Source organism: Apus apus, chromosome Z (assembly GCF_020740795.1).
Source record: "Apus apus isolate bApuApu2 chromosome Z, bApuApu2.pri.cur, whole genome shotgun sequence".
Lineage (NCBI taxonomy): Eukaryota > Metazoa > Chordata > Aves > Apodiformes > Apodidae > Apus > Apus apus.
Window position 1 is genome coordinate 40,987,392 of NC_067312.1, and position 24,276 is coordinate 41,011,667.

The window sequence follows — 24,276 nt, forward strand, 5'->3', positions numbered from 1 at the left end:
TTTCCTTTGGATTGTACAGTAGATAGTTGGGGTACTGGGGAGAATTTTCTACAAACTGGCTCTCTATACACAGGATTTCCCAGTACTGGGAAAAAAAACTGATCAGTTTGATGAATCTGTCAAGCTTCCAGATGTTTGAGGTCAGTAAATCAAACTAAAGCTGTTACAGGTTTCAAAAATCACATGAAGTATTTGTACACACAACCTCATCACATTTTTTCATCCTCAAGTCCAGAGCTTTAGGGTACAACTTTCATTAACTAAGTGGAAAATAACTTTTATTTTTCTAGTACAAAAAATCCAGGTAAGCGGGGAAAGACTTTGTTGCTTCTAACTGACTTAAGTATGTTCTTAGCTTGATTGCAAAGGTGAAGGAATGACAAAATCAATTGAACCTAGCTATAAGTAAAAGAATAATGCAATACCATGTTATAACCTGTATGTGTCATAGCTCAATAATTTCTGTATAGAAAAGCCATCTAAAACATTGATCTAAAAGTTGACTATGCATAATTCTAATAACATAAGCTATTGTTAAGGCATTTTTGTTTTTCTCATGACAACAAAGGAAATACTATAATATGCTTATGCAATGTCTAGTTGGCTCACTTTCAAGATAATTAATGTAGGTAAGCAGTGGAAGATTATTTGTCTTTTTATATGGTTGTTCCTTACTGTGGGAAACTGTTCTACTGGGGGTAGCCCCCCAGTACCGGCTTGTGACACATTTTGAAAATATCTTCACTTTATGATAAAGCTGATATTTATCAGTGTAATCCAGAGTAAATCTTTTGATACCAACTCTAGGGGCACATAAGAATCTTACAAAATTTAATTATGTATAGGAAACCAAACTCTGTTTTTCCACATAAAAATTTCTCCAGGTGACATGACCAAAATCGTTGCATTACCACATAAAGAATCCTGAGAAGTGCTTGACAAAGCAAAATCTGTCTGAAACCGTGCAGTCATAAAGTACTATTCTGCCATGTCAAGAGTGTAGAAAAATGGCAAATTTACGGTGGTTTCAGTTCAGAGTAACAAGTGGAGCTGCAGCATTGTGATTCAAAAATGACTGTGAAAGAGATGCTCAGAGCAGAGTCTGGAAAATAGGTGGTTCTTCCTGCCTGGGTGGGGAAGGCTGCCAGTGTATGTAGTGCTCATTATGTGTGCGCAGCAACTGCTCGCAGGCCACAGGCATGTGCAATCTGGAGTGATTTCAGAGTTACTGCAGTGGCAGACTGGGAACAAAGAAGACCACAGAGTTGTGGGAAGACAATTTTCTTTTATTACTCTCTTCAAAAAGACACCAGCCATAGCTAAAGAGAACATATGGAGAGCTATGCTGTTTCTATTCCAGTGTGAGACTAGAAGAAGTATCTTCTCCAGAATCACTTAATCCCTTTGAAAACTTCTGATCTCCATTGGAAGTACAGGCTCTGCAACAGATGCATTATTTATCTTCTCATCATGTACTTGTCTTTGAGTAACCGGGGTGCAAAAGTTACATGTTCTGTATTTCAGCATCACTTACAATAGCAACAGCACACACTGATGCAGAAACATCAAATGTGAAAGCACTCGAAGTCTTAATAAGAAGTAGCCACCTGCTGGCTTTGGGAAGTAGGAGGAGAAAACCACGTATGTCTTAAAGTACTGCTCCTACAAGTAAGTTGCAGTAACTGATGAACACTTTTGAAGTGTGCTTTCTTACTGTCTCTGATGTTTTATGCATTTCATTAGTCATATCCCTTCCTTGGACAGCCAAGTCTTCACTCTGCAATCACCATTGTACTTAGCTCTAATGCCATTGAGCTTCAGATGTGTAAGGAAGTTTGGCAACAGAGGTAACTGTAACTTTAAATCCTGTCCTTATTGGCTCTTATGCAATTAAAAGAGCCAGATCAATAAAAAGCAATAGTCCTGACAGTGATTTGGAAGGGAATTAATGACAAAGATCAGAGCTACAAAAAGTGCTGTAACAGAAACTGAATACTGTTGCATATTATTATTTAAAAAACACTGTGCGAATTACTTTAATAACAGACTCTGGATAGAGGTTAGAGCTGGCAAGATTAACGAACTTGAAATACCTGTTGTATGATACACGTTTTTCCTGTACTACTAAATTGGTTCACAAAATGTACTAGGAACCTGACTTACGTCACATGCAAAGCAGAATTTTTATTTGCTGGACTTCACCTTGATTTATGCAAATTAGACTTGGTGTAAAATTTGATTCCTCACAGAGACCCCGACTTTGATGGTCATTCCTGGCTGGAAAAGCACTTTCAACACATTTGAAGTTAGACAACTGCCAATGCAGACAAAGGATGTAAAATTCAAACTGTATGATGGGAGTATTAAAAACCAGAATAACCTCAAAAGAAGAAAAGAAAGAACAAAACCTATCAAAACCAGTCTAAACACTTTCGGCTGTTTCTGTGCAGCAGCCACAGAATGAGGATGTTGCTGCAAGTGGATTCTGCTCATGGGTAGCCAGATTCTAACCAGTAACAAAAAAAAGAAAAAAAAAAAAAAGGGCACAGCAAAGACTTGTTTGGTGGGGGATTATTTCTCTGTGCATTTGGTAAGCAAGGCTTTTGGGATGCTGAGAGCTCTTCAAAGCCTAGCTCTGAAGAGCTTGCTGGACTGGCTACCTGGTAATTGATGCTAATGTAGCTTTTATTTTATGGTTACTGTCAGCATTACTATAACTATCAACTTTTCCTTTTGTTTTTATCCTCCCTGCAATGATAAATTAAAAAAAAACCTGACTAATTGGTGTAATATTAGACTAGATTTTTAATTGGAGCCTTGCTAAACATTCATTTAGGTGAATCCTATTAGAAAGAGGAGCTGTTCAATCTATAGGTACGCAATACCTTTTTTCGCCAGCTGCCAACACTGTCTGCAAATATACCTCTACCCACTTAAAAATGAACTTTTATGATGGACAGATTTGCACTGCTGTGTTCTTTGTCCACGCACAAATACAGTCAGGTGACCCAAGCTCTGCTTTTCAGCTTGATAAAGAGAAAGACTACTAATTGCCTGGTATGGGAATGGTTGTTAAATTCATCATAGGCTGGGGAGATACATGGATGTGACAGCCACCCTGCATTCACCAAGATACTGCTGGGTACCTGTAGGTATTGAATTAATGACAGACATCTGAAACCATCAGTTTTGTCACATGCAAAACCTGTTCGTCTTTCAGCAGTGTGACCTTCATACTTTTTCTGAGGCTGTTAACAAGCTCATAAGCTTACTGCATGGATTGTGTGAAAGTACTGAGAGAACCAGTAATGAAAGAAGTGTTTGGAAAGAAACATGGTCCTCAAAGGAGAGAGGCTTCTTGGAGGGTATGAGGGAGCAGCACTCCAGATCTATTTTGGGAAATGGTATCAAAACCCCATTGTAGCCCCTGCTCATGTGCATCCCAAAAGGCCTGCCTGGGAGGATGAAGACTGCAGTAATGGCCTGTGTACGGCCTTGGGCCTGCATAGATGAAATAACGATGACGATGATCGAGGGGTGGACGGGGCATAGGTCCACTCCAGCTCCTCACACATGTATGGCTCAATCACACGTACTTGTTGTGAAATAAAGATTCTAGGCCTATAAAATAGGGGGCTGCAATGGTGGGCTTGGGGAGTTTCATCAACACTGACTATCAACACCGCCCCTGCCCCGTTGGCTGGACCAACGATGCTGGATCCAGGACTGGTGATTTTCCTGTCCTCTTTATCTCTCTCTCTTTGTCTCTCTCTTTCACTCTCATCTCCCCCTACCTCACCTTTTTCTTCTCATCCTTTTTTCCTTACTTAATATATATATGTGGGTGGTTTTGCAAGGGGGTCCAGTTCTAATCTTCCTGGGTTATTAAATCTGGGCCATGTCAGGGGGCCAGCAGTGAAAATCCTGAGAGAGTACACTGCCTGTGGTAGTTTTCCTGGCAATGGCATTAGAAAAACAGGACTGGCTATATGTTCCCTTAAAAGAGAAGGATATTAAAGATACATTTCAGTCCCTCCTGATAAAAACACCTTGGCAAGTCCCAGGACCCAGTGAACCATGATAATAATCTCACTGACTGTGCACACTCTGAATCAAAGGCTAGGAGCTGACATTTGCCTTCATGTCAGTTGTCTTGTATAGATTAAAATAAATGTAAAGTTTCTTCCAGTTTAAGTGACTCTCAGGGGTGGTATTGTGCAATACAGTTTAACTTGGACAAATGCTGATTGATATACTTTAGCTTCCAGGTGATACCTGCAGGAAGTTTGCTAAGAAGTTTGTACAGTAAATTCAACCCATCATTCTCCACTGGAAGGGAATATTGTAGTGTTCTTCCCATACCTACTTCTGAATCTTTGCAGATGTTGCTAAACTTGAGCAGTGGAGGAAAATGCATACTTCTTACACACCCCTGCTCCCCCTGTGAGCCCTGCTGTGACTGCCCTCACAGTTACACCTGAGGAGTTTGGAGGCCAGCAGGACCACCAGTTCTGTGCAAGTTGTGATACATCTGTACAGACTTCAGTAGGACTTTAGGTATTTTTGTTAGGGTAATTGTGGCCAGATATATCACTGATAGTTTTGCCTTTTTCAGCTGATTTGGAGTGAGAGCAAGTTTAGCTTATAACAGATTTTCCCTCAGAAGTACAAACACGAAAAACCTAAATACCTTGCATATTGCTGTGAAATAATGTCATATTTTTACAGACCTTATTGCCTTTTCATTCATGTAGTGAATATGTGATGGTTTTGTAATCTTTTTGTAATGGAAAAGAAAGCAGAAAGCCTATGTGAAATAAAGTTTAAGCTTCTGTGTTGATTCTGTGCTTACTGCAATCAGTAGACCTTTTGCTTTTTAAACATTTTTTCTTTGAAAATGATGTATCTTTAAGTACTCTTAGGGTTTGTAAGTACGGGAATAGGCATTATATAAATAGGCATTAATATTTTATTTACAGTTTTCAAGTTATTGGTGTAATGTTTAGGTGCAAGAGACCTTTCATTTCAAGATTCAAATCTCCCCTATTTCCTTACAATTGTTTTCTGCTATAAAATGAAATATATTTTTTTACCTTCCAATACTTAAGATTGAAGCAAAAGTATCCCCTATGTGTGGGATCTCTCTTTGTACATAACAACTGACAAACTTACTTGTCTTCACATTTTGAGTGCTGCCTGGTATGCCCAGCTTTTCTTAGATAGTTCATTGCTAGTTTCCACTTGGCTTCTGGGTACATCTTACAGAAATACAGTGTGTGTCTCAAAGACAATTCCATTTAATAAAATAAAGTATAAGCACAAAAATTTGGGGCCCTTGTATGAACAAGTTTTTTGGCTGGTGAACGGCGTCCTTCAGAAACCATCCAAACCTTCTGTGTAATGGAACCTTTAGGAACTGAGAAAACTAGCTTTCCTGTGGACCTTATGGTTTTGACAGTAAAACTTACACTTTCCTGACTATAGTAAAATGCTCCTTGAAATACTGGTTCATGGCTAGCTCAACCGCCACCCTCCGCTCTTTAGGAAGAAGCCTAATGTTCAGATTATCTGTCTTCAGCTGAAACATTTTAGAGCTGGAAATCCTAATCCTATTGTGGAAGGAACTGAGTCAAATCTAAACTGTGCTAGACTTCATTAATTTTAATGAAGTTACTGTTGCTTGCTTAAGGCATCGTGGTCTCTGAGAGTCATTGTGCAGGCTGTACAGCCTAGCTGTGAGAACCTTGAGTGAGGCCCATGCCGGAGGCAATGGGTAAGTGTGCGCCTAGGGGAGGGAGGTTAGTGTGTCATGCAGGACACCCCTGTGGGGACAGTAAATGGCATATCTGCTCAGCCCGTGGTGGAACCCAAGGTCTGGCCTAAGGCAGGCATGTATACAGCTGCAGAAGTTGCATTTATGTATTAATCTTTCAGTATCTGGAAATACATATATGCATACACATATATAAAAATAAAATTAAAGAGGCAAAGCTGCTGTGATGATTGGTCTCTGGAGGGAAAAGCCTTCACTATTATATTCTGTAATTTGGCTCCATAAAGTCATCCAAAAATAAAAGCCCTGCTGAAGCTCGTTAGTGCTCTCTGCTGTCCCTGACCGTAACTTCACATCTGGCAGCAGTTCATATGTAAAAAGAAAACATGAGCTGCTGTTCCTCACTCCATCCAGACATGCTCAGCCCAAAGCAAATTAATTCAGTGACCAGAGAGATGAACAGAGAATGAAAAACACGACTGTTGCATTGAGTGGTGGTAGTCTTGAGACTAGAGGATCACTCTAGGTGATCCTGCTCTGGCAGGGGGGTTGGAGTAATCTTTCGAGGTGCCTTCCACCTCCTAAGATTCTGTGATCTCGAGTGCATTTCAAACACATGCTTGCACACCAGCATTTGTTCTTGCAGCCATAATTATCTGGTATGGAGATCTTCCATGCTCTGCAGTATGAAGCCAGGTGAGCGTTTGGATGGATCTCTCTACAGCATGCCATGGTCTTGGCAGCAGTAGCAGTGGTGCTCCACTGAGTGAGAAGTGAAGAGATGTTTGTGCAAGGTTTTCTGTTGTTGTTTTGTTTTGGCTTTTCATTGTTGTTGTTTCATTTTGTATTAGTACTTTGTTAGCTCAGCATTTGCTGGTAACTGAATTGAATTTATCCGTATGTTGCTTTGTGTTTTCTAGTATTTGCCATACTATTTAATGTCAGTCCCTGAAGTACTTGACTTTTCAGGTGATCTTTCCAAATGCTAGCTGCAAAAGGGTTGTTTGACCTCAGAGATACTGCTAAACGATAGGGGTGAACTCAGTCAAACATGGCTGTTGAAATATGTTTGAGGGGTTTTCTGTGTAACTGGTAATGGTATGAAACATTTAAGAGCCGCCTTCTTGTAGGGAAAAAAAAAAAAAGCCTATAATGCTTTTTGGATAAGGATGGGATGCCAGTCCTAACCTCTGATGCAAAATCCATCTGATGGATTTATATGCTACAGCTCCTACTGGGCAGAGTGTTATCTTTCATTATCTGGTTGTTTGGGTTTTCACTTGTTTGTTTGTTTGCTTTTCCTATGGGGAGGAGTACTTGGTTTTGGTCATTTCATACATTTGGTGACTTCATGCTAGACAGCTGCTGTATTCTGTACTAGTAGTGACTGTATTTCTGTGGTAAGTGAAACAGAGAAGTCTGTAACTTGTCTCACAGGGATCTCGGGCACCTCCAGTCTACAGTGTATGGGGTACCACAAAGGCAAACAAGGTGTCAAAAAGGCATATGTGACTTGTCTTTAAACCAGGCAAGTAAAATTCTGCTGACCTCTGTGCTTCTGTAGCTGTGCTGCTGTCTTTACACACCAGTTCACACTTGCTGTTTAGAGATGCGAATTTCACACTGCAATTATCCTGGTGTCTGTAACTCTGAGAACTCTTGGGAAGCTCATCCCTCTCCACATGGTTCTGGGAATAAAGGGGAAAAAAAACAACAAAAAAACAACCCTTGGACAAAAAGTGTTATTTTATTGTTAGTGAGTGAGTGTCCACAACTGATGTCTCAGCTGATAAGGCTCTTCTTCCATACTTTGTGGGCTGACTCTGGTTATTGAGGTGAATAATCTGTTTTAAGTACTCACTGGCTTGCTTCACTATTCACTAGGCAATTGGAAGCATTTATCATTTATGAGAGGCATATACTTAGAGATTTTCTTTTATGTTCCACATTAAAGGGCTCTGCATTTTTATCAGCTGGTGAGGGTGAGCATTATGCACTTCTCATTTGTTTGTGGTTGCATTTCCTGCTGTTAGCAGTCCAGCAAGAAAGTCGAATGAAGAGCTTACAGGAATAGCAGTGCTTCAGCTTTGCCATTGGATTTTCAAAAGAGCATTACAGAGCTATTTTCAAAATATACAAGTTTACAGAGGAAAAATAGGCAAAATGACTAAAATACACCTTGTGTGTGGCTGCTAGTATGTTTTTTTTTTTTTCTTTATAGGCTTCCAGTCACATCCCATTTCACCCTGTTTTTCATTTCACACTGGAAAAAGGAAGTGCTCCTTTTTCAACACAGTGCTGATGCCTGTTTCATGGCTGGTCCCTTTAGTGCTTGCTTCCTGCACGGTTTTGCACAAATTTATATGGCCTTGTGTGGTGGAGAATGTAACAGTTCCAGAACATAACCAGATGCTATTTGTTTTCTTTCCCGCTTTCACAACAACAGGGATGAGACTGCACCTCCCTTACGGACTGTTCTTCTTCCCTGAGGAAACAAGAGACTTGCACTATTACAAAGTTGCATGATGTTTTTGTCTGTTCCCCTACAGCACACTTACCTTCTTTTGTAAATGTTGTTATATATATTACGGAATACATGTATGTACTTCACGGAGTCCTCCGGCGTCGGGCTGTGTGTTGGGGTACCCCGGCAACCCACGCAATGGGCAGGCAGGCAGCTTGGGGACCTCACTCCGCGCCGGCAGCTGAAGGGATGTCCCGCTTTCCAGGGCACCGGACACTCCCACGCGAGTACCAGTCTCTCAGGAGCTCTCAAAGCCCGGCGCAGCACGCCTGTGGCGGGGAGGGCAACCCACCGCCCCGCTCCCGAGGCTCCTTTTTTTGCCCAGCCCGACGGAGCGAGCCCCTCGGGGAGCCCGGCCGGGGCCGGCGGGGCGGAGCAGCGGGGGGAGCAGGTGAGGGCGGAGAGGTGGTGCCGCCGCGGGCCGGGCCGCCCGGCGCCGGGGGCGGGCGCAGGAGGATGCTGAGGCGGGCGAGCAGAGCGCAGCCTGACGCAGCGGCGGCCCCAGCCGCGGCGGGCGGGAGGGCGGGCGGGCGGCGGGGCGCCGCGGGGCTGAGGGGCGGTGCCGTGCCGTGCCGCGCCGCGCCGCGCCGCGGTCAGCCCGGCGCCGCTGCAGGCTGGCCCCCTGCGGCTGCCTGCGGGGCGGCGGCAGCGGCGGCGGGCCGGCTGCCGGGATGATCCGGTTCCGGAGCTCCAGCATCAGGTCTCTGAGCCAGGAGATGAAATGCACCCTGCGGCTGCTGGACGACTCCGAGATCTCCTGCCACATCCAGGTGCTGGCTGGGAAAGGGGTGGCGGCGGCGGCGGGGCGGCTCGGCGAGGCAGCAGCAGCCCGGATCGGAGGCGCTGAGCTCGGCTGGGACTCAGGCGGCGGCTCCCCGGTGCCGAGGCGGGCGCAGGGCCCGGGCAGCGGCTCGGCGCGGCCGCACGCCCCATCCGTCCCTCTGCGCGGGGCTCCGCGCACCTGCGGCGCCGGCAGCCGCGGCTTCCCCGCCGCTTCCCGGCGCTGCGCCACGGCGCTGCACGGCGCGGAGCCCGCCCGGCCGCTGCCGGAGCCGGGAGGACCGCCGTACTCCGGCAGCCCCCTCGGCGTCGCGGCGGGCGGGAGGGTCCCCCCGGGCTGCGGAGCCCTCGGTCCCGGTGGCCTGGCGAGGCGGAGGGACCCTGGCGACGCCTTCCCCGTCCCGTCCCGCGGCGCGGCCAGGGAGCGGCCCTGTGGGCACTGCTTGCTGGAGCTGGTGTGCGGGGGGACCCGCTCTCCGGGAAAGCCCTGCCCGGGGAGCGAGGCCCGCGGTGTGCGGTGTTAGGAAACGCCGTTGCTGAGAGAGTGGGCAGAGTTCAAAACGAAGTGCTGCTCCCCCTTCCTCTTAATTTAAGGCAAAAACTAACTTAGAGAAGGTTTTTCACTGATAGCAGTTGCGCTGTTGGAAAGAAATAAACTTTGCTTTGTGGTCCTTCTTCTGATTACATAGTCCCTTTTTATTCCTTCAGGTAATGAGGAGGCAAAGGGTCTGAATTTCTGGCAGAGCAGCAATGCTTGTAGCATGTGCAAGCAGGAGTATTTTAGGTTAGGAGTATTAGTATTTTGTTAGAAGTGTCCTAACAAGACCCATTATAGAAGTCTTACGGATTCTTAAACTGCAAGCATTGGAAAGCAAGTCACTCTGCTTGAAATTTCCATGGCATTCATAGAATAGAGCATTCATGGCATCTATATCAGAAGTGGTCTTTAAGGAAGTTGTCACAGTTGGTCTGTGTGTCTCTCTGGTAGTATGAAATATCCTCAGTTTTAAATCAAGTTCGTGGTCTTTTACAAAGACCAGTTATAGCTGAAAAACTCAAGTGACATGAGATGCAAGATGCGTTTTCCCTTGGACCATATTCTGGCTTTTATTAGTTTCAAAGGAGCTGTTTAATACTAGAAAAGGATCTAATAGTTCCAGTTGGAAGGGACCTACAATGCTCATCTAGTCCAACAACCTGACCACTTGAGGGCTGACCAAAAGTTAAAGCATGTTATTTAGGGCATTATCCAAATGCTCATTTTTAAGGCATTCACAGGCATGGGGCATCGACCACCCCTTTAGGAAGCCTGTCCCTGTGTCTGACCACCCTCGTTTTAAAGAGAAATGTTTCCTAATGTCCAGACTGAACCTCCCCTGGTGCAGCTTAGAACTATTTCCATGTGTCCTGTCACTGGATTCCAGGGAGAAGAGCTGAGCACTTCCCTCTCCACTGCCCCGCAGGAAGTTGCAGGTTTCCAATGAGGAAATGACAATGAGGTGACAACCCCAGCCAGAGTCCTCAGCCACTCCTCACAGGACGTGCCTTCCAGCCCTTCCACCAGCTTTGGTGCCCTCCTCTGGACGCATTCAAGGACCTTCACCTCCTTTTTAGATTGTGGGCATTCAAGGACCTTCACCTCCTTTTTAGATTGTGGGCAGAGCTGCAGGCAGTGCTGGAGGTGAGGCTGCACCAGCGCTGGATACAGCGGGATAAACCCTCTCCTGACCAGCCGGTCACACTGTGTGTGATGCACCCCAGGATGCAGGTTGCCCTGGTGGCTGCCAGGGCACGGGCCTGACTCACACTGAGCCTGCTGTGACCAGCACCCCCAGGGCCCTTTCTGCCGGGCTGCTCTCCAGCTGCTCCTCTGCCTGTCGATACTTCGGTACTAGCTACACTCAACACAAGGCCTGAAAGCAGCAAGAAATTACTGAAACAGCTTGTACCTGTAATCGTTGTAGTGCTCTTGGTATTGAAAAAAATGGTTATGCATTAATAGCTTTAATGTATAAGAAGCAGAATGGCCTTCAAAGTCCTCTCAGAGCTTAACACAAGCTTTGCATCTTATGTGGCATCTTTAAAAATTAGTCCCTTTAAACAATGATTAATTTAAAATCAGAAAGTGAGATGGTGTCATTACAGCTCAAGAATACGTACATTCTAAGAGAATGCCCTGAGATGCCCACAAAGTAGAAAAATAAGTCATTACGTATTAAATTGTTAAGGTGAGGTAATGAGCTCAGAACCACTTGAATTGTATTGTGGTGTTGTGGTTCATTCCGCAGGTTTTACACCACAGTTGAAAATGTTTTAATTATCAGTATTCTAAGGGTAATCCTGATAACTGAATTTTATTATAAACTCTTCTAGAACTTGTTTTCCTGAGTCTGCACACTGGACAAAAATATTTGAAAGGTGGGAATGGCTCCTGCTTTTTTTTGGCCTGGGATTTTTAGGTGCTGAAATTCTAACCATGTAAATGCAGACCCTACTGTGAGAAACTACTTTGCACTTGGTCAGTTCAGCAGAAACATGCAATTCTTTATGGCATTTCATAGTTCTGACTTACCTTTCACTCTTTTCTGTGCCACATGCTTCAAAATGCAGTATATACAGAGGAGATAAAGTTTAGCCATATAATATATTTATCCTCTTGTATGTGTGTAGCTGTTGAAATATTAGACTAACAAATCCCAAACTACTCAGCTTTTTTGTCTTTAGCCTCCTGATCAGGTATGTATTTGAACTTCGTAATTTGGATAAAACTTTTTAGGAGCTTTTACAATGCTGCAAGTTTATTTTTGAATGGAAAAAAAAAAAAAAAAAAAGTTGTGAGTTTTGTACTTGCATATCAGTGCATATTCAGTGGTACAAAATAGTGCAGATGATGTGCTGCTGGCTTAACAGCAGAAGATGCCAGGGTTGTGCCAGCTGGAACATGTTGGAAAGCTTTGTTTTGGTCATTAAGAGGATAAGCCTAGTTCTACAACACTGAGAAATGCCAACAGAATCTCTTAAGGACACAAAATGCAGTAAGAAGTGGTGATGACTGAAATTCTAGCTGCGGATTTTCAGAGTGGAAGAAGGGGGGATAGGCAGCTAGTCTGGATGGCAATGTATGTAGCTGGTAATTTGCTGCATTTTGGCGTGCAAAGTTTTGCCAAACCCTACTTTGCAAGTTTATCTTTTCAACAGTTGACTTGCACACAGGGGCTGGTATCAAGAGGACCCCAGTACTGCTTCAGTGCACTTGAAAACTTTGCAGATGCACTGTAGGTCTTTGGCCCTACAAAATGTGCAACCAGAATAGTCTATTAGCTAAATCATTGGGAAGTAGTGTTAGGAAGAGTAAGCAGGAGCAGTTCTATTTAAGTGCTGCATATATATGTCTATTTTTTTTTCTTCTTGTGCACATTTCATAGTGTTAAGGTAGGAAAATGAAATGCATTTTGCTTTTTACTATTAAAATTCTTTCAAAGCAGTGTTTCAGCAAGCCAGGATGTTAATAGAGCCTCCTTTTGGAAATTCCGTTTTATAGCAAACAGTCTAGTGACAGCATATGGGGTGGTGTGGGGAGAATCACAGATGAATCACGCATTTGCAGACTCCAGCCAACTAGTTCTCGAGCTGTGCAGCTGCCATGTAGGTCACCAAGCTGCTGAAGGCTAGATTTGCAGCTCAAAGGTCGGGATTCAGGATTCAGTGTGCTGTCCTTCTTATCTGAGAGACTTTGTGACTGCAAATTAGCTGAAGAGGTGGCAGACACAGGGAGGGACTTGAACTTGAGAGACACTTAACTAATTCTTGTGATGACATTTGTTTTCTCGAGGTTTTTGTTTGTGAAGCCTCTCTAGGTCCTCTATGTTGGATAGTTTTACAGCAGCACTAGGGTGAAGTTATGGCGGCACAGCTAAAATGCAGAGCTTATGAAAAACAGCCTGAAGGGCCAGTGGCCACTGTGTTTCTGTGTGCAAGGAAAGCTTGTGGTGACCTGCTTGTGCAGGCTGCCTGATAAAGCACGGAACGACGGCTTGAAAGAAGGCAGTGGAGGAAGCAGGTCTTCAAAACTATTGGAAACGTGTCTGGAGCAGCAGGAAGACCTCCTTTCTGCACGTACTAAAGAGATACTTATTTTCTGAGTCATTGACATAACGAGCACTTTACTCCCATTTTTGCAGGCTTCTTGCAAAAACTTCAAGCATCTAATTAACCTTTTAGTAACAATAGACTAAACAACTTAAAGAGTAAGGAGTTATTATTTTATTTTGCCCGTACTTATTTCAGTTGTGAGTAAAGTTAACTGTCAAGGTCCTACTATGGTAGACTGTTTGTTACCAAATATGTAAGTATACCTTGGGTTCTGAGGTGCTGGCATGCTTTAAATAGGCATGGGCTTCAATATACCTTGTTTAACTGAAGTGACTCTTCAGCGTGCCACCATTCCTTTAGCTTTTTAAAAGTGTAAGTGTGTATTAGTAACCATTGTAACTCTAGATTTGTTTCTCTGTATGAGATTAATATGAAATTTATAAGTTCACTCTAGAAAATGCTGCATTTCATTAATTATTTTTTAAATTAATAAAAGTTTTACTTCACTGCTAGAGCTGCTCAGGTCCAGCTGTGCAAAACCAGAGATAAGGTTGGCATGAGTGAGACTTTTCTCTCAGCTGGAACCTATTATTGACAGTGGTTGTGAACTTTCCTGTCTCTGTGTTTATTTTTAGAAATAGTGTATGATCAGACCTTCTGATGCCTCAGCTCATATGCAAAATTGTGTAGAAATGGGGACTTTGTAATGACACAGGTTTTGCTTTTCATTAGCTATCCCAAACAATAATCCTGATAGATACCCCAAAAATATCACCTGGCTACACTACTGATTTGTTTTTTAAAATGTATCTAAATTATTATTTGATTGCTGTTTAAAAGAACAAGCTTGAATTCCTGTTCAGCTTCTGGGCAAGGAGAATATGTAATTTTAAAAAACTGTTTTAGAAATCAGGAAGAAATCAAGAATAACAAAGCTTTGGTTTACTCATGGTCTATTCTTACACCTTTACCTTCATTTGCATAAGTGAAAAATTGGGTGACAAAAATCTGAGAAGACTCATTTCTTTCTGTGGCTGATGGTCCAATAGTGTAAGATCGCCTTGTGCCTTTTTAATCTTAATTCAGAAGCAGTTTCTTTGTAGTTTGATTACTGCTGCCTGTAATCCAGTAGTTTGGCTAGTAATTTAATAGCTTCACTTTTTTTTTTTATTTTTTTTTTTTAATTCCTTCCTTATAAATGTGGCAAACACTGTCCTGCCTAGTTCTTTTTGAAACACACTGATGACTGGAGACTTGCCTTCTTGCTTAGTATTTTCTGCTTGTCTGTGTTTTACAGGCAAATGCTAAATTTAAAAGAAATCTGTTAGCCAAAGAACTCTCTTTAAAATTTCCATCCCTCAATAAAGTGCAAAAAACCAAAACAACATGTTGGAGCAGGCTGTGGTAGAAGAGTCCATGTCCATGAATCTCTCTGTGAAGATGTGCCGAATGTGAATGATTTGGAAAAATAAGTGGGAAAGGGAAGGCAACATGAGAAATGAAAAGGGCAGAGAGGCCAGAGATGGGAAGAAGATAGAGAACCATGGCTGTGGAAAGGGAGAGGTTAAGGGATTATGCAGGCACCAGGCAGGAGATTTAGTGAATTCGTGTTTATCCTTTAAGCGATGTCAGAACTATTACCAGAAAGAGTCTTATGCTGCTGGGATGATGCTGTAATGGTTCAAAATAGTAGGATGAGATAAGGAAGGGGATGCAAGTGGACAATGGATTCTGCACTGTGTTCTGTTGACATATTTTGGAAACTGCATACTAGGGTTTGTATTCATAACTTCATGCTTGAGCCTCTAATTATACAGGTATTCGTGGTGAAAGTTGCAGATGAGAAACGTCTCATTAAGCTAAGCCTATAGGTTAAAGCTACCTCTGTTGTTTCATTTGTTTGATGAAATTTGCAGTGATATGTTTTCTTTTTAATAGCACTTACGGATGTGCTCTTAGCTCCTTTGAGGGCTGAAAAGCAAATGAGTGAAAAGTGCTACTTGGAAGCTACAAGGGTGTTAGGAACTCTGATTTACAAATTAGCAAGTCTGTTGTCTTGATAGGTTTTGGTAAGTGTTTGTGAAGCTCAGCGTTTACTGAACATTGGTTTCTATATCTGTGCTAGGGGAAAGACGTATCAATGTGTATTACTTAAGTGTTGCTACCAATTCACAAACTGTTGTTCATTCTTTCCAGTTTAACTGTGTGTTTCTTCCGTGTTGCACTTACCGTTATTCAGGTTCTGCTTGCTAGTAAGCAAAGGTGGGGGAATTGCCATATGTGCTTAAGGACTTGTCAGGCCCAGGTTTGAAGATGAACATGTATTTCAGTAAATACAAACAACACAGATGGTAAGTATCTCAATATATTGGTGAGGCCTGATGCTGCAGTGTGAAAGAAAAAAAATACAAAAAGTGCAGGTATCCCTAGACAAATTGAATTAGTTAACAGGGACAAGCTAAAAGGATAATTACTGATTTAAAATTTGTGTCATTTGTGTTTCGACACTGGCTGACACAGTAGGGATGGAGCTGTAGTAGTAATAAAAAGCAACTAGAAAACTATAATGCAATGCATCACAGCTTACATCTCCAGAGTCTGCAAATCCTTGGTTTGATTCTGTGAGCTAGAAAGTTGCTCCTGTGAGATACAGGGTGCTTTCTGCTTGCAGGAACTTCATACACTCTTCCGTCTTGAAAGGGCTCTTAGCATCTCACGAGGCTTAGTCTTCTTCCACCTTGAGGTGCTCTCACCTGTCCAAGCATCTTCAGTGCACTGATACAGATCTAATGCAGGAGGCAGCTGAGAAGTGGTCATTTGGCAGAATTAATTGACTTAAGATTAGAACCAAAATGAATGATTTGTCAGGAAGATCTCTATTTCCACTTTTTGGTTGTATTTGCCTAGACTGAAGTTTCTGTATAGGTAAGGAATGCTCTAACAATGTATATCAATTATCCTGAAATGACCTTTAACAAATGAAGAGATTAGTGCCTTTCCAATGCGGGGGTGAAATAGGGAGACTGGATTTTGCCTGTATGCTGGTCCTCTGAAAGAGACAGTTAGTAAAACCCCAAAGTTTAAACACTTAGGTGGAAGAAATGGCAGCTGGTTTTTCTCTTCTACCCCCAAAATAGCAGGTGAGAGAGTAATTCTTTCTGTGATAAAATGCTTGTTTTCTGTAGCACAGGTCTCTGTCCTTCTGAGTTTTTTGGCTCATTGAATCAAACATACTGAAATCTGCTCTCTTCATCTTCTTCAGCTCTCTCTTTATGCACTTCCCTTCCACTCCCTGTTGTGGATAATATCAACCTGTTGTCAAGGTTCGTAATGTCCAGATAATCTTTCTCTTCAAGTCAAGCTGTCATCAGATGGCTTCTGCTCTGTCTTTCCCTGCTGCGTATGGAAAGTATCTCCTCATAGTTCTTCCTTCAACTGGAACTGCTTGTCTGTTCCTTCGTTCTTTGTTTGCTTAAATACAGCCTCATTTTTCTGCCTAGCCTTGCTTTGTTTGAGACTCTTTCTAGACCTTACAAATAGTCATTTTGTTCTTGTCAGATTACCTTGTTCTCGCTCTGTTTCATTTCCTTGGCTGATAGTGAAAACTCAATTGTAATAATTTAGCAGTAATTAAATTCATACTCCGTATTTTTCTTTCTGGCATTAAAGCAAAAGATACACTCTGTCTTCCTTCACTCCTATACAGTTTATTTTTTCCTTTCTAGCTACAGGGACTCAGTTCATAAAAGTGTTCTTGTTTTCCTCTTTTCAGGGCTTAACACATTTTTTGATGGAGGTGTGTAGATAGTAAGTTCTTGCGGTTTCAGGGTGCTGTCAAGATAGATACTGTTCTCCAGCTCATTGTTAATTATGGCAGTAGTAGACCAAGTGTGAATAGTAATCGTCCCATTCATGGTTGGTGTTTATGGGAGTTACTGATAAAATTGGATTAAAGAGGACCTAAGTTAGAAGGATGAACCTTGGTGCTCTAGTAATGTTACACTTAAAGAAGATGTTTCTCCTTACTGAAAGTAATGCTGGAAACTTGGGATAAAATGCATCATACCAGTCTGTATAAGGTTAAGTATATGTATAAAATTTCTCAAGGTTGCTCACAGCTGGAAATGAGAAGATATGGGCTATATATAATGAGTTCTTTTTTTGGCATAAGGGTTTGCCAGCAGAAGTGACTCCTGCAATAACTAGAAATCTGGTCATTCACTATAGAGTAAGAAATGTAGGTATTAAGTGGGTTCAAAAAGGTTGCTATTTAGAGGCTTCCTTTAGTCAAGTATTAAATGAGTCAACATATTAATTTAAAACACTTACTATTTTCCCTTGTTGATTTAAACTTCAGGAAGAAATAAGCAATCTGAATTGAAGATGTACATTGCTCCTTGCAAACATATTATCTCACAATTATATTTTCCCCATAGCAACTCTCTTCATAAGATAATTGTGCTTTCAAAAAAGAAAAGAAAAAAAAAAAAAAGTAAAAATAGTAAAGATTTGCACCTGGCAATTTTTTGTCCTGGTGTTGTAATATATAAAATTACTGTAAGTGGACACATGTTGCAAAGATAACTTTGGGTATTTCTGACAACACAGTGTAAAGTCTTTTTCATACAGTCAGTCTGTACTCTCTATGCCCGCTTTTTTGGGTCTTTCATGTAACTGCAACAGAAACAAAGTGGGATTGCAAAACGGAAACTAACGAACAGTCCCCCCCAAAAAAAAGGTATCAGGAGAATTTACAACATGACTTAATTTATAAAATATGAAGTAACAAAAAATAAGTTAAAAGCAATTTCAAGTTAATCATGAAATCCTGTGGAAATTGATGCATAAAGTTCATGCTGTAATGGTGTATTTGTATGGTTTCCAGGCACGGAGGCTACTGAAACATTTTTGTCTCCAAAACAAAGTGTCTGTGTGTGAACTGCCTTTTGGAAATTGTCCTGGACTGTTCTAGCTGCCAGACAATGCCTGGAAACTGGTCAGCAAGAGTGCTAGTTTGCTGGCAAGGCTGATGGATTTCAATACCTCAGAATGCTTGGAGGGTTTTAGTAGTTTTAGTGTAGATGCAATCTCTGTTTTAAAAAAGAAAAAATAAAATAGGTTTTGTGAATAACCAAAGGTATATTTTATAGTTTTGATACTAAAATAAGTGAAATGGTAACTGTGCTCATAAGACTGTCCTTCTAAGTGGAAAATCTGTATTGCATGGAACATCTTAACAGTTGGTGGTAGTCAGACTAGGAGTAGCACTAGTTTTAGTAGTGGTTTACAAAGCAGCTGTGTTTAGGATCCCTGGCTGTGATCTTGTAATTTTTGAACCTGTACTTTTTTTTTTTTTTTTTAAATTAATACTTTTAGCAATAGAGTCTAATGGGAACATACTCTGCAGGATGGTTGCAGGATCAGGAGAGCAGGTCATATGTTGATGGCATTTTTGTTTTTATGGACACAAACTCCAAACCTTTTGTGGAGTGAGAAATGAGATGTGGTGATTTGAACAGTATTTGCAAAATGGCAGATGAGATGCTCTATGGGGTGTTATACATGCCCCAGAGATGCTACAGAAGGTACTTTTAATCCTATTTCTTTAGATTTTTCAGAGTAAGATAAAGCTGATCCTTCACTGTCACTTTAAAATCCAGTAACAAAGAGAAATACTTTGCAGTCAGAGAGTGATGTTTGCTCTTGTGTTAAATGGGACAGCTGCTGGGGTGCAAATTGAACTCTGAAACTGTGCAGTGCCAGCCTGAACTTCGGTGACTTCAGGGATTTATCTTGAGACATTCAGTGTGCCAATAGGTGAAATGCCGCAAGCATACTGACTCTGCTTGATCCTGCTCTGTGTAAATTTTCTTAGCTCCATCCAGGTAAGAGGAAGGAAACAGCAGAGGTTTTTACAGATGGTGCTGTGAATGATTCACTGTGTAGACTCAGCCCTTCACATGAAATCGCTCCAGCAGCTCTTGGTTTCCCTGCCAGTTACTAGGTGCTGATCCAGGGAGGCTTTTATGTTTTGACTGGAGAATCCACTCATTTTGCCAAGATTTCTGATTTAGTTTTCTCATAGGATCTGGCAGTTGGTACTTCACAGCAGCTAGAAGAGAGAAGATTTGAGCAGGAATTGTGGCTAGTGGTCATTAAAGCAAAAAGAGTGGTACATCTAAGTGAAAAATGAACAATAATCTACACAGTTTCAGGACAATGTGTTCAGAGAAATTCTGGTTATTTTTTGGGTGCGGATTACGTACATCAAAGAAGTAACAATTTTCGTTCTGTAGCTTCTTTGAGAATCAGAGGCTGGTTTCTATCTTGCCCAGAAAAGTTAATGGTGTAATTTCAGGGAAAACACAGTAAGTGAATGCTTCATTTATGTGATGATTATGAGACCACGTAAAATAATTAATTTACTTGGCCTGAGCTTTAATTTCAATAAAGGAGGGAGAAATACAACTGTAGAATAAGATATTTCTGGAGTTGGATGCTGGTGTGTATGGGAAAGAGAGCAAGACTTGAGTTGTGTAGAGATTTCAGCTGTTACATGGTACATTGCAGAGAAGATGTCAGTATTGACTCCACCCTTCCAGTGTTTGCACCAGTTCTTTGTCTTATTCTGTTACTTAGACACACTGTCCAGTCCCAGATGACTGGAGGCTTGCCAATGTGATGCCCATCTACAAGAAGGGCCTGAAGGAGGAGCCTGGGAACTACAGGCCTGTCAGCCTGACCTCAGTACCAGGGAAATTCATGGAGATTCTCATCTTGAGTGTGCTCACATGGCAAGTGCAGGACAGACACGGGATCAGGCTCAGCCAGCATGGGTCCAGGAAAGGCAGGTCCTGCTTGACCAACCTGATCTTCTATGATCAGGTGACCCACCTGGTGAATGAGTGAAGAGCTGTAGATGTATGTCTGGATTTTGGAAAGGCCTTTGACACCATGTCCCACATCATTCTCCTGGAGAAGTGGGGGCACAGACAGATGCACTCTCTGCTGGGTAAAAAACTTGCTGGCTGGCTGAGCCTGGAGAGTTGCAGTGAATGGGGTTGGATCCAGCTGGCAGCCGGTCACCAGTGGTGTCCCCCAGGGCTCAGTTTTGTGTCCAGTCTTGTTTGGTATCCTTATTAATGACCTAGATGAGGGGATTGAGTACTTCCTAAGAAAGTTTGCAGATGACACTAAGCTGGGAGGAGGTGTCAATTTGCTTGAGGGTAGGCAGGCTCTGCAGAGAGACCTGGACGGACTGGATTAATAGGCTGAGGCCAATTGTATGATGTTCAACAAGGCCAAGTGCTGGGTCCTGCACTTGGGTCACAAACAACCCCATGCAAAGCTACAGGCTTGGGGATGAGTGGTTAGAAAGCTGCATGGTGGAGAAGGACCTGGGGGTGCTGGTTGACAGCTGCCTTAACATGAGCCAGCAGTGTGCCCACATGGCCAAGAAGGCCAACACTGTCCTGGTCTGCATCAGGAATACTGTGGCCAGCAGGAGTAGAGAGGTGATCATGTCCCTGTACTCAGAACTGGTGAGGCCACAAGTGGAGTCCTGTGTGCAGTTCTGGGCCCCTCACTACAAGAAGGATGTTGAGTTTCTGGGGTGTGTCCAGAGAAGGGCTACCAAGTTGGTGAAAGGTCTGGAGAATAAGTCCTATAAGGAGAGGCTGAGGGAACTGGGATTGTTTAGTTTGAAGAAGAGGAGGCTGAGGGGAGACCTCATTGCTCTCTACAACTATCTGAAATGAGGTTGTGGGGAATTGGCGTCTTCTTTCAAGTGAATAATGAGAGGAAATGGCCTGAAGTTGCTCCAGGGGAGGTTTAGACTGGATATTAGAAAGAATTCCTTTACTGAAAGAGTGGTTGGACACTGGAACAGGCTGTGCAGTGAGGTGGTGGAATCACCATCCCTGGAAGTATTTTAAAGAAATACAGTGCTTAGTGACATGATTTAAGCACTGAATGGGTAAATTAGGTAATGGTAGGGGGATTAAGGTCCTTCAAGGTCCCTTCCAACCAGGATGATTCTATATTTCTATGGAAAACGCATAATTTATGTCTGTGATCCCAACTGCTGAGGTAATTTTTACTACTCTAATCTGTTTACCTCCTTATTTCTTCATTTTTGCTTTAAGGTGTCCAGAGGTGGTCTCTGTTGCAGTTAGGTTTGTGTAAAAAACTTGCCATGTCCCTGCTCTGTTAGAGGCTGGTAAAGCTTGAGAATGTGGCAAGAGTCACGGAGTGGGTTGGATTGTGGCAGCAGGGGAAACAGGAATTGTAATTCTACTCTGCAGACCTACTGGTTTTGATTTCTTATCCTTCCCTTTTTTTTTAATGGGGCAATGTACTGCGTTGGATACACAATACAGACATCAGTTGTTGAACATCATTCCCTGGTTTTCTGATTCCCGTCATTATTTCACAGAGCGAAGAATTGTTCTAAATTTGTACTAATCATTGCTTACTTTTTTCTGATTGACTTTGTTTATTCCCCAAGCTGCTTCTTTGGGTCATAATTTTCCTGATGATCTGGAGTCAGTCTTTGGACATTGATTACCTGTAGTGGTCTGCATGGTTGTAAGGCTTTTACAGTACCCTAGTTGTTTATATGTTTGTGTTTCACTACCTGTAATTTATAATTATCAGGTTTTGTTACAGCCAGGTCATATCTTAGAAACTTTGTTTCTTTGCCTTCGTGTTTCTTAACTAATTTATTCTTATCAATTTAATTTATTTTCATTTACTTTAAAATCAGAGAAGTCCTTATTTTCATTGTCTGCTAGGCTGACCCATCTCAGCTCATATTACTTTTTTTTTTACATATCTTTCTCAAAGCCTTAATAGAATGTACATATTATAAAGTTGAGATTCAGCACTTTCAGTCTTTATAGTACAGATTTTTGCCTGTTCTTTACATTTGCACTGTTACATGAAATCCTGAATAATACTGGAGTGGTTCAGGTTCTTTTTGCATCCAGCAGAGGTTTTCCTATAGCATGAGGAAATAAACAGTTTTTGAAGACCAAATCTTCCTTCCTCCCTAGCTGGATTTCCTGTTAAAACTCTTAGCACCACTGACAACACTCTTCTGTATGAATATTCACTGATTTCTTTCTTATTGTGCTAGGATGTGTTTAGACATCATGTCTTGTTTGCGGGAAATTATAGTTAGTTTTCTGTCATTAAGTGATAAATAGTTCTGTGAATATCTTGTGTCCTGAATGAATGTATTTGTATTCATAGCTCCAACATCTGTATTTTAAGTTCTGTTTTACTCTGTGAATATTTCTGCTGTTGTTGCTCTGTGATCAGAACTATTGTTGTAATCCAAAAACTGCAAGAAAGTTGTATTACCCTTCTAGTTTTCTCATATATAGCTGGTATTCTGAGTGTGGAGGGACTGTTGTAGATGATGCAGATGCAACAGATTTTATTGCATTTGATGCTTTTCCATTAACTTGCTTTTAAGAGTTCTGTGATTAGCTTAGTGATTTTGGTGCCCTCCTTCTGCTTAGTCAAGTTGTGCTTTGGTGCTACTCTAACAAAGGTGAAAATTCTACCAGGTATTGGCAGGTGTGGCCCAAGACATAATATATTCTTGATGTCCAGGCAGGTTGCTAGCTGTGCCTATGATGTCCTTACTCCTCTCTGGCCTCAAACCAGCCTCTATGATTCTGTTACTTGCTACCTGTCTCAGTGTCACTAGTATTATTTGTGTTGCCCTTCTTCTTTATGAAGGAAACCCCTTTGCTTTCAATCTTGACCACAGAGATAATCTGTTGAAGAGGGAACTTACTGTTTCTTTTGTTCACTGCATCAAAGTGGGTTTTTTCTCTCTCTCCTAGTTTCTGGGTTTTTAAAGAACAGATAGGCACAGTGACATGTAAATCCTTTTTAAAATTCCTAATGCACTGTCTTGACAGTACTCAGAGAAGACAAAAAGAGCTATGTTCATGGTGAACCTGCAGAGCTGGTTTGTGCCCTACATAATACTTGGCAGTTTTCTGAGAGATACAGAGGGAAATGCATTTTCTAACCTCTCTCTGCCTTCTCTCTCTCCTGAGATTCAGTGCTTACGCAGAAACCAAAATGTTTGCTGGAGGAGGATACTGAGTGTTTTATCCAGCAGGCTGAATGATGAAGAAAGGTTATAAATCTAGAGGGAAACCTGTTTAATGAATTCTGTTTTCCTTTTGTGTCCATACAGATTTGATAATGCTTTGTAATTAAAATTGGGTCTGCTTCTACAGAATATTGCTTTTCTCATTTTGAGCTATGTAGCCTTTCCCATGCATTCCTGAAATAGAACAACTAAATGTATGCTTAAAAAAGGAGAGAAGGCCGAAGTACCGTCCTCCCAAAGGTGTACTGGGGTTCCTGTAGCAGTATTTACTTGCAGAAATACCATGAGCTGAGTTTCCTTGCCAAGAAGGAGGTTTCTGCTTTGTGGACAAGATAATTGTGTATTTCTGTTCAAAGTAAACATCATTCTGACACATTTCATGACCGCAAGATATTTTATGCACTCACTGGAATAAACAACACATAGGGCTGTCTTGGGCACTTAGTCAATGGATAGTGTTGTTCCTGCTTTTACACATCTTTCAGCTAAATCAGAGATAAAAACTAAACCCTAGCACTTGAGGGTGTGTGTGGAGGATTTTTGACACTGGAGGGAAGCGAGTCTGTAAAGCCTTAATGACTGTTCTGTCGTCTATGCAGAGTTACTTTAACCTGTTCCAGATCTGCTGTAATATTGATGACATCCTTCACCTTGTTAATGGCCCAAATGTAACAAATTGTATGCTGGTAGTCTAATTTTGTTCTTCATGTAGAGACCAGACATAGTGAAGACCACATATAAGGATGTGAACTATAACTACAACTTTCACATGTAACATGCTTTCTGTTAAGTGAATGAAAAATGTTTAAAACTTTGATTTTCTGCGCTGGGCACTTGCTATTGCTTAGCTGGCATGAGACATTTTATCAGGCATATTCTGGAACAGTTCCCTGACAGTGAGGCAATTAATAACATTTTGCGAGATACAGTGGTCAAGTCAAATGTTGAGTGACTGCCTTTATCCTAAAGAGAGCA

The 24,276-nt window shown here is 42.0% G+C and overlaps 1 protein-coding gene across 2 annotated transcripts in view; it reads left to right on the plus strand.

Moving 5' to 3' along the window:
• The first annotated feature begins 8,968 nt into the window (after positions 1 to 8,968).
• Positions 8,969 to 24,276, plus strand: part of FRMD3 (FERM domain containing 3) — a 131,572-nt gene continuing 116,264 nt past the window's right edge. The window contains exon 1 of one of the 2 annotated variants that reach the window (XM_051643312.1): positions 8,969 to 9,067. In XM_051643312.1, coding sequence (XP_051499272.1) covers positions 8,969 to 9,067 — 99 coding nt within the window. The remainder of the gene's footprint in view (positions 9,068 to 24,276) is intronic. The other variant, XM_051643313.1, reaches the window with a different exon arrangement.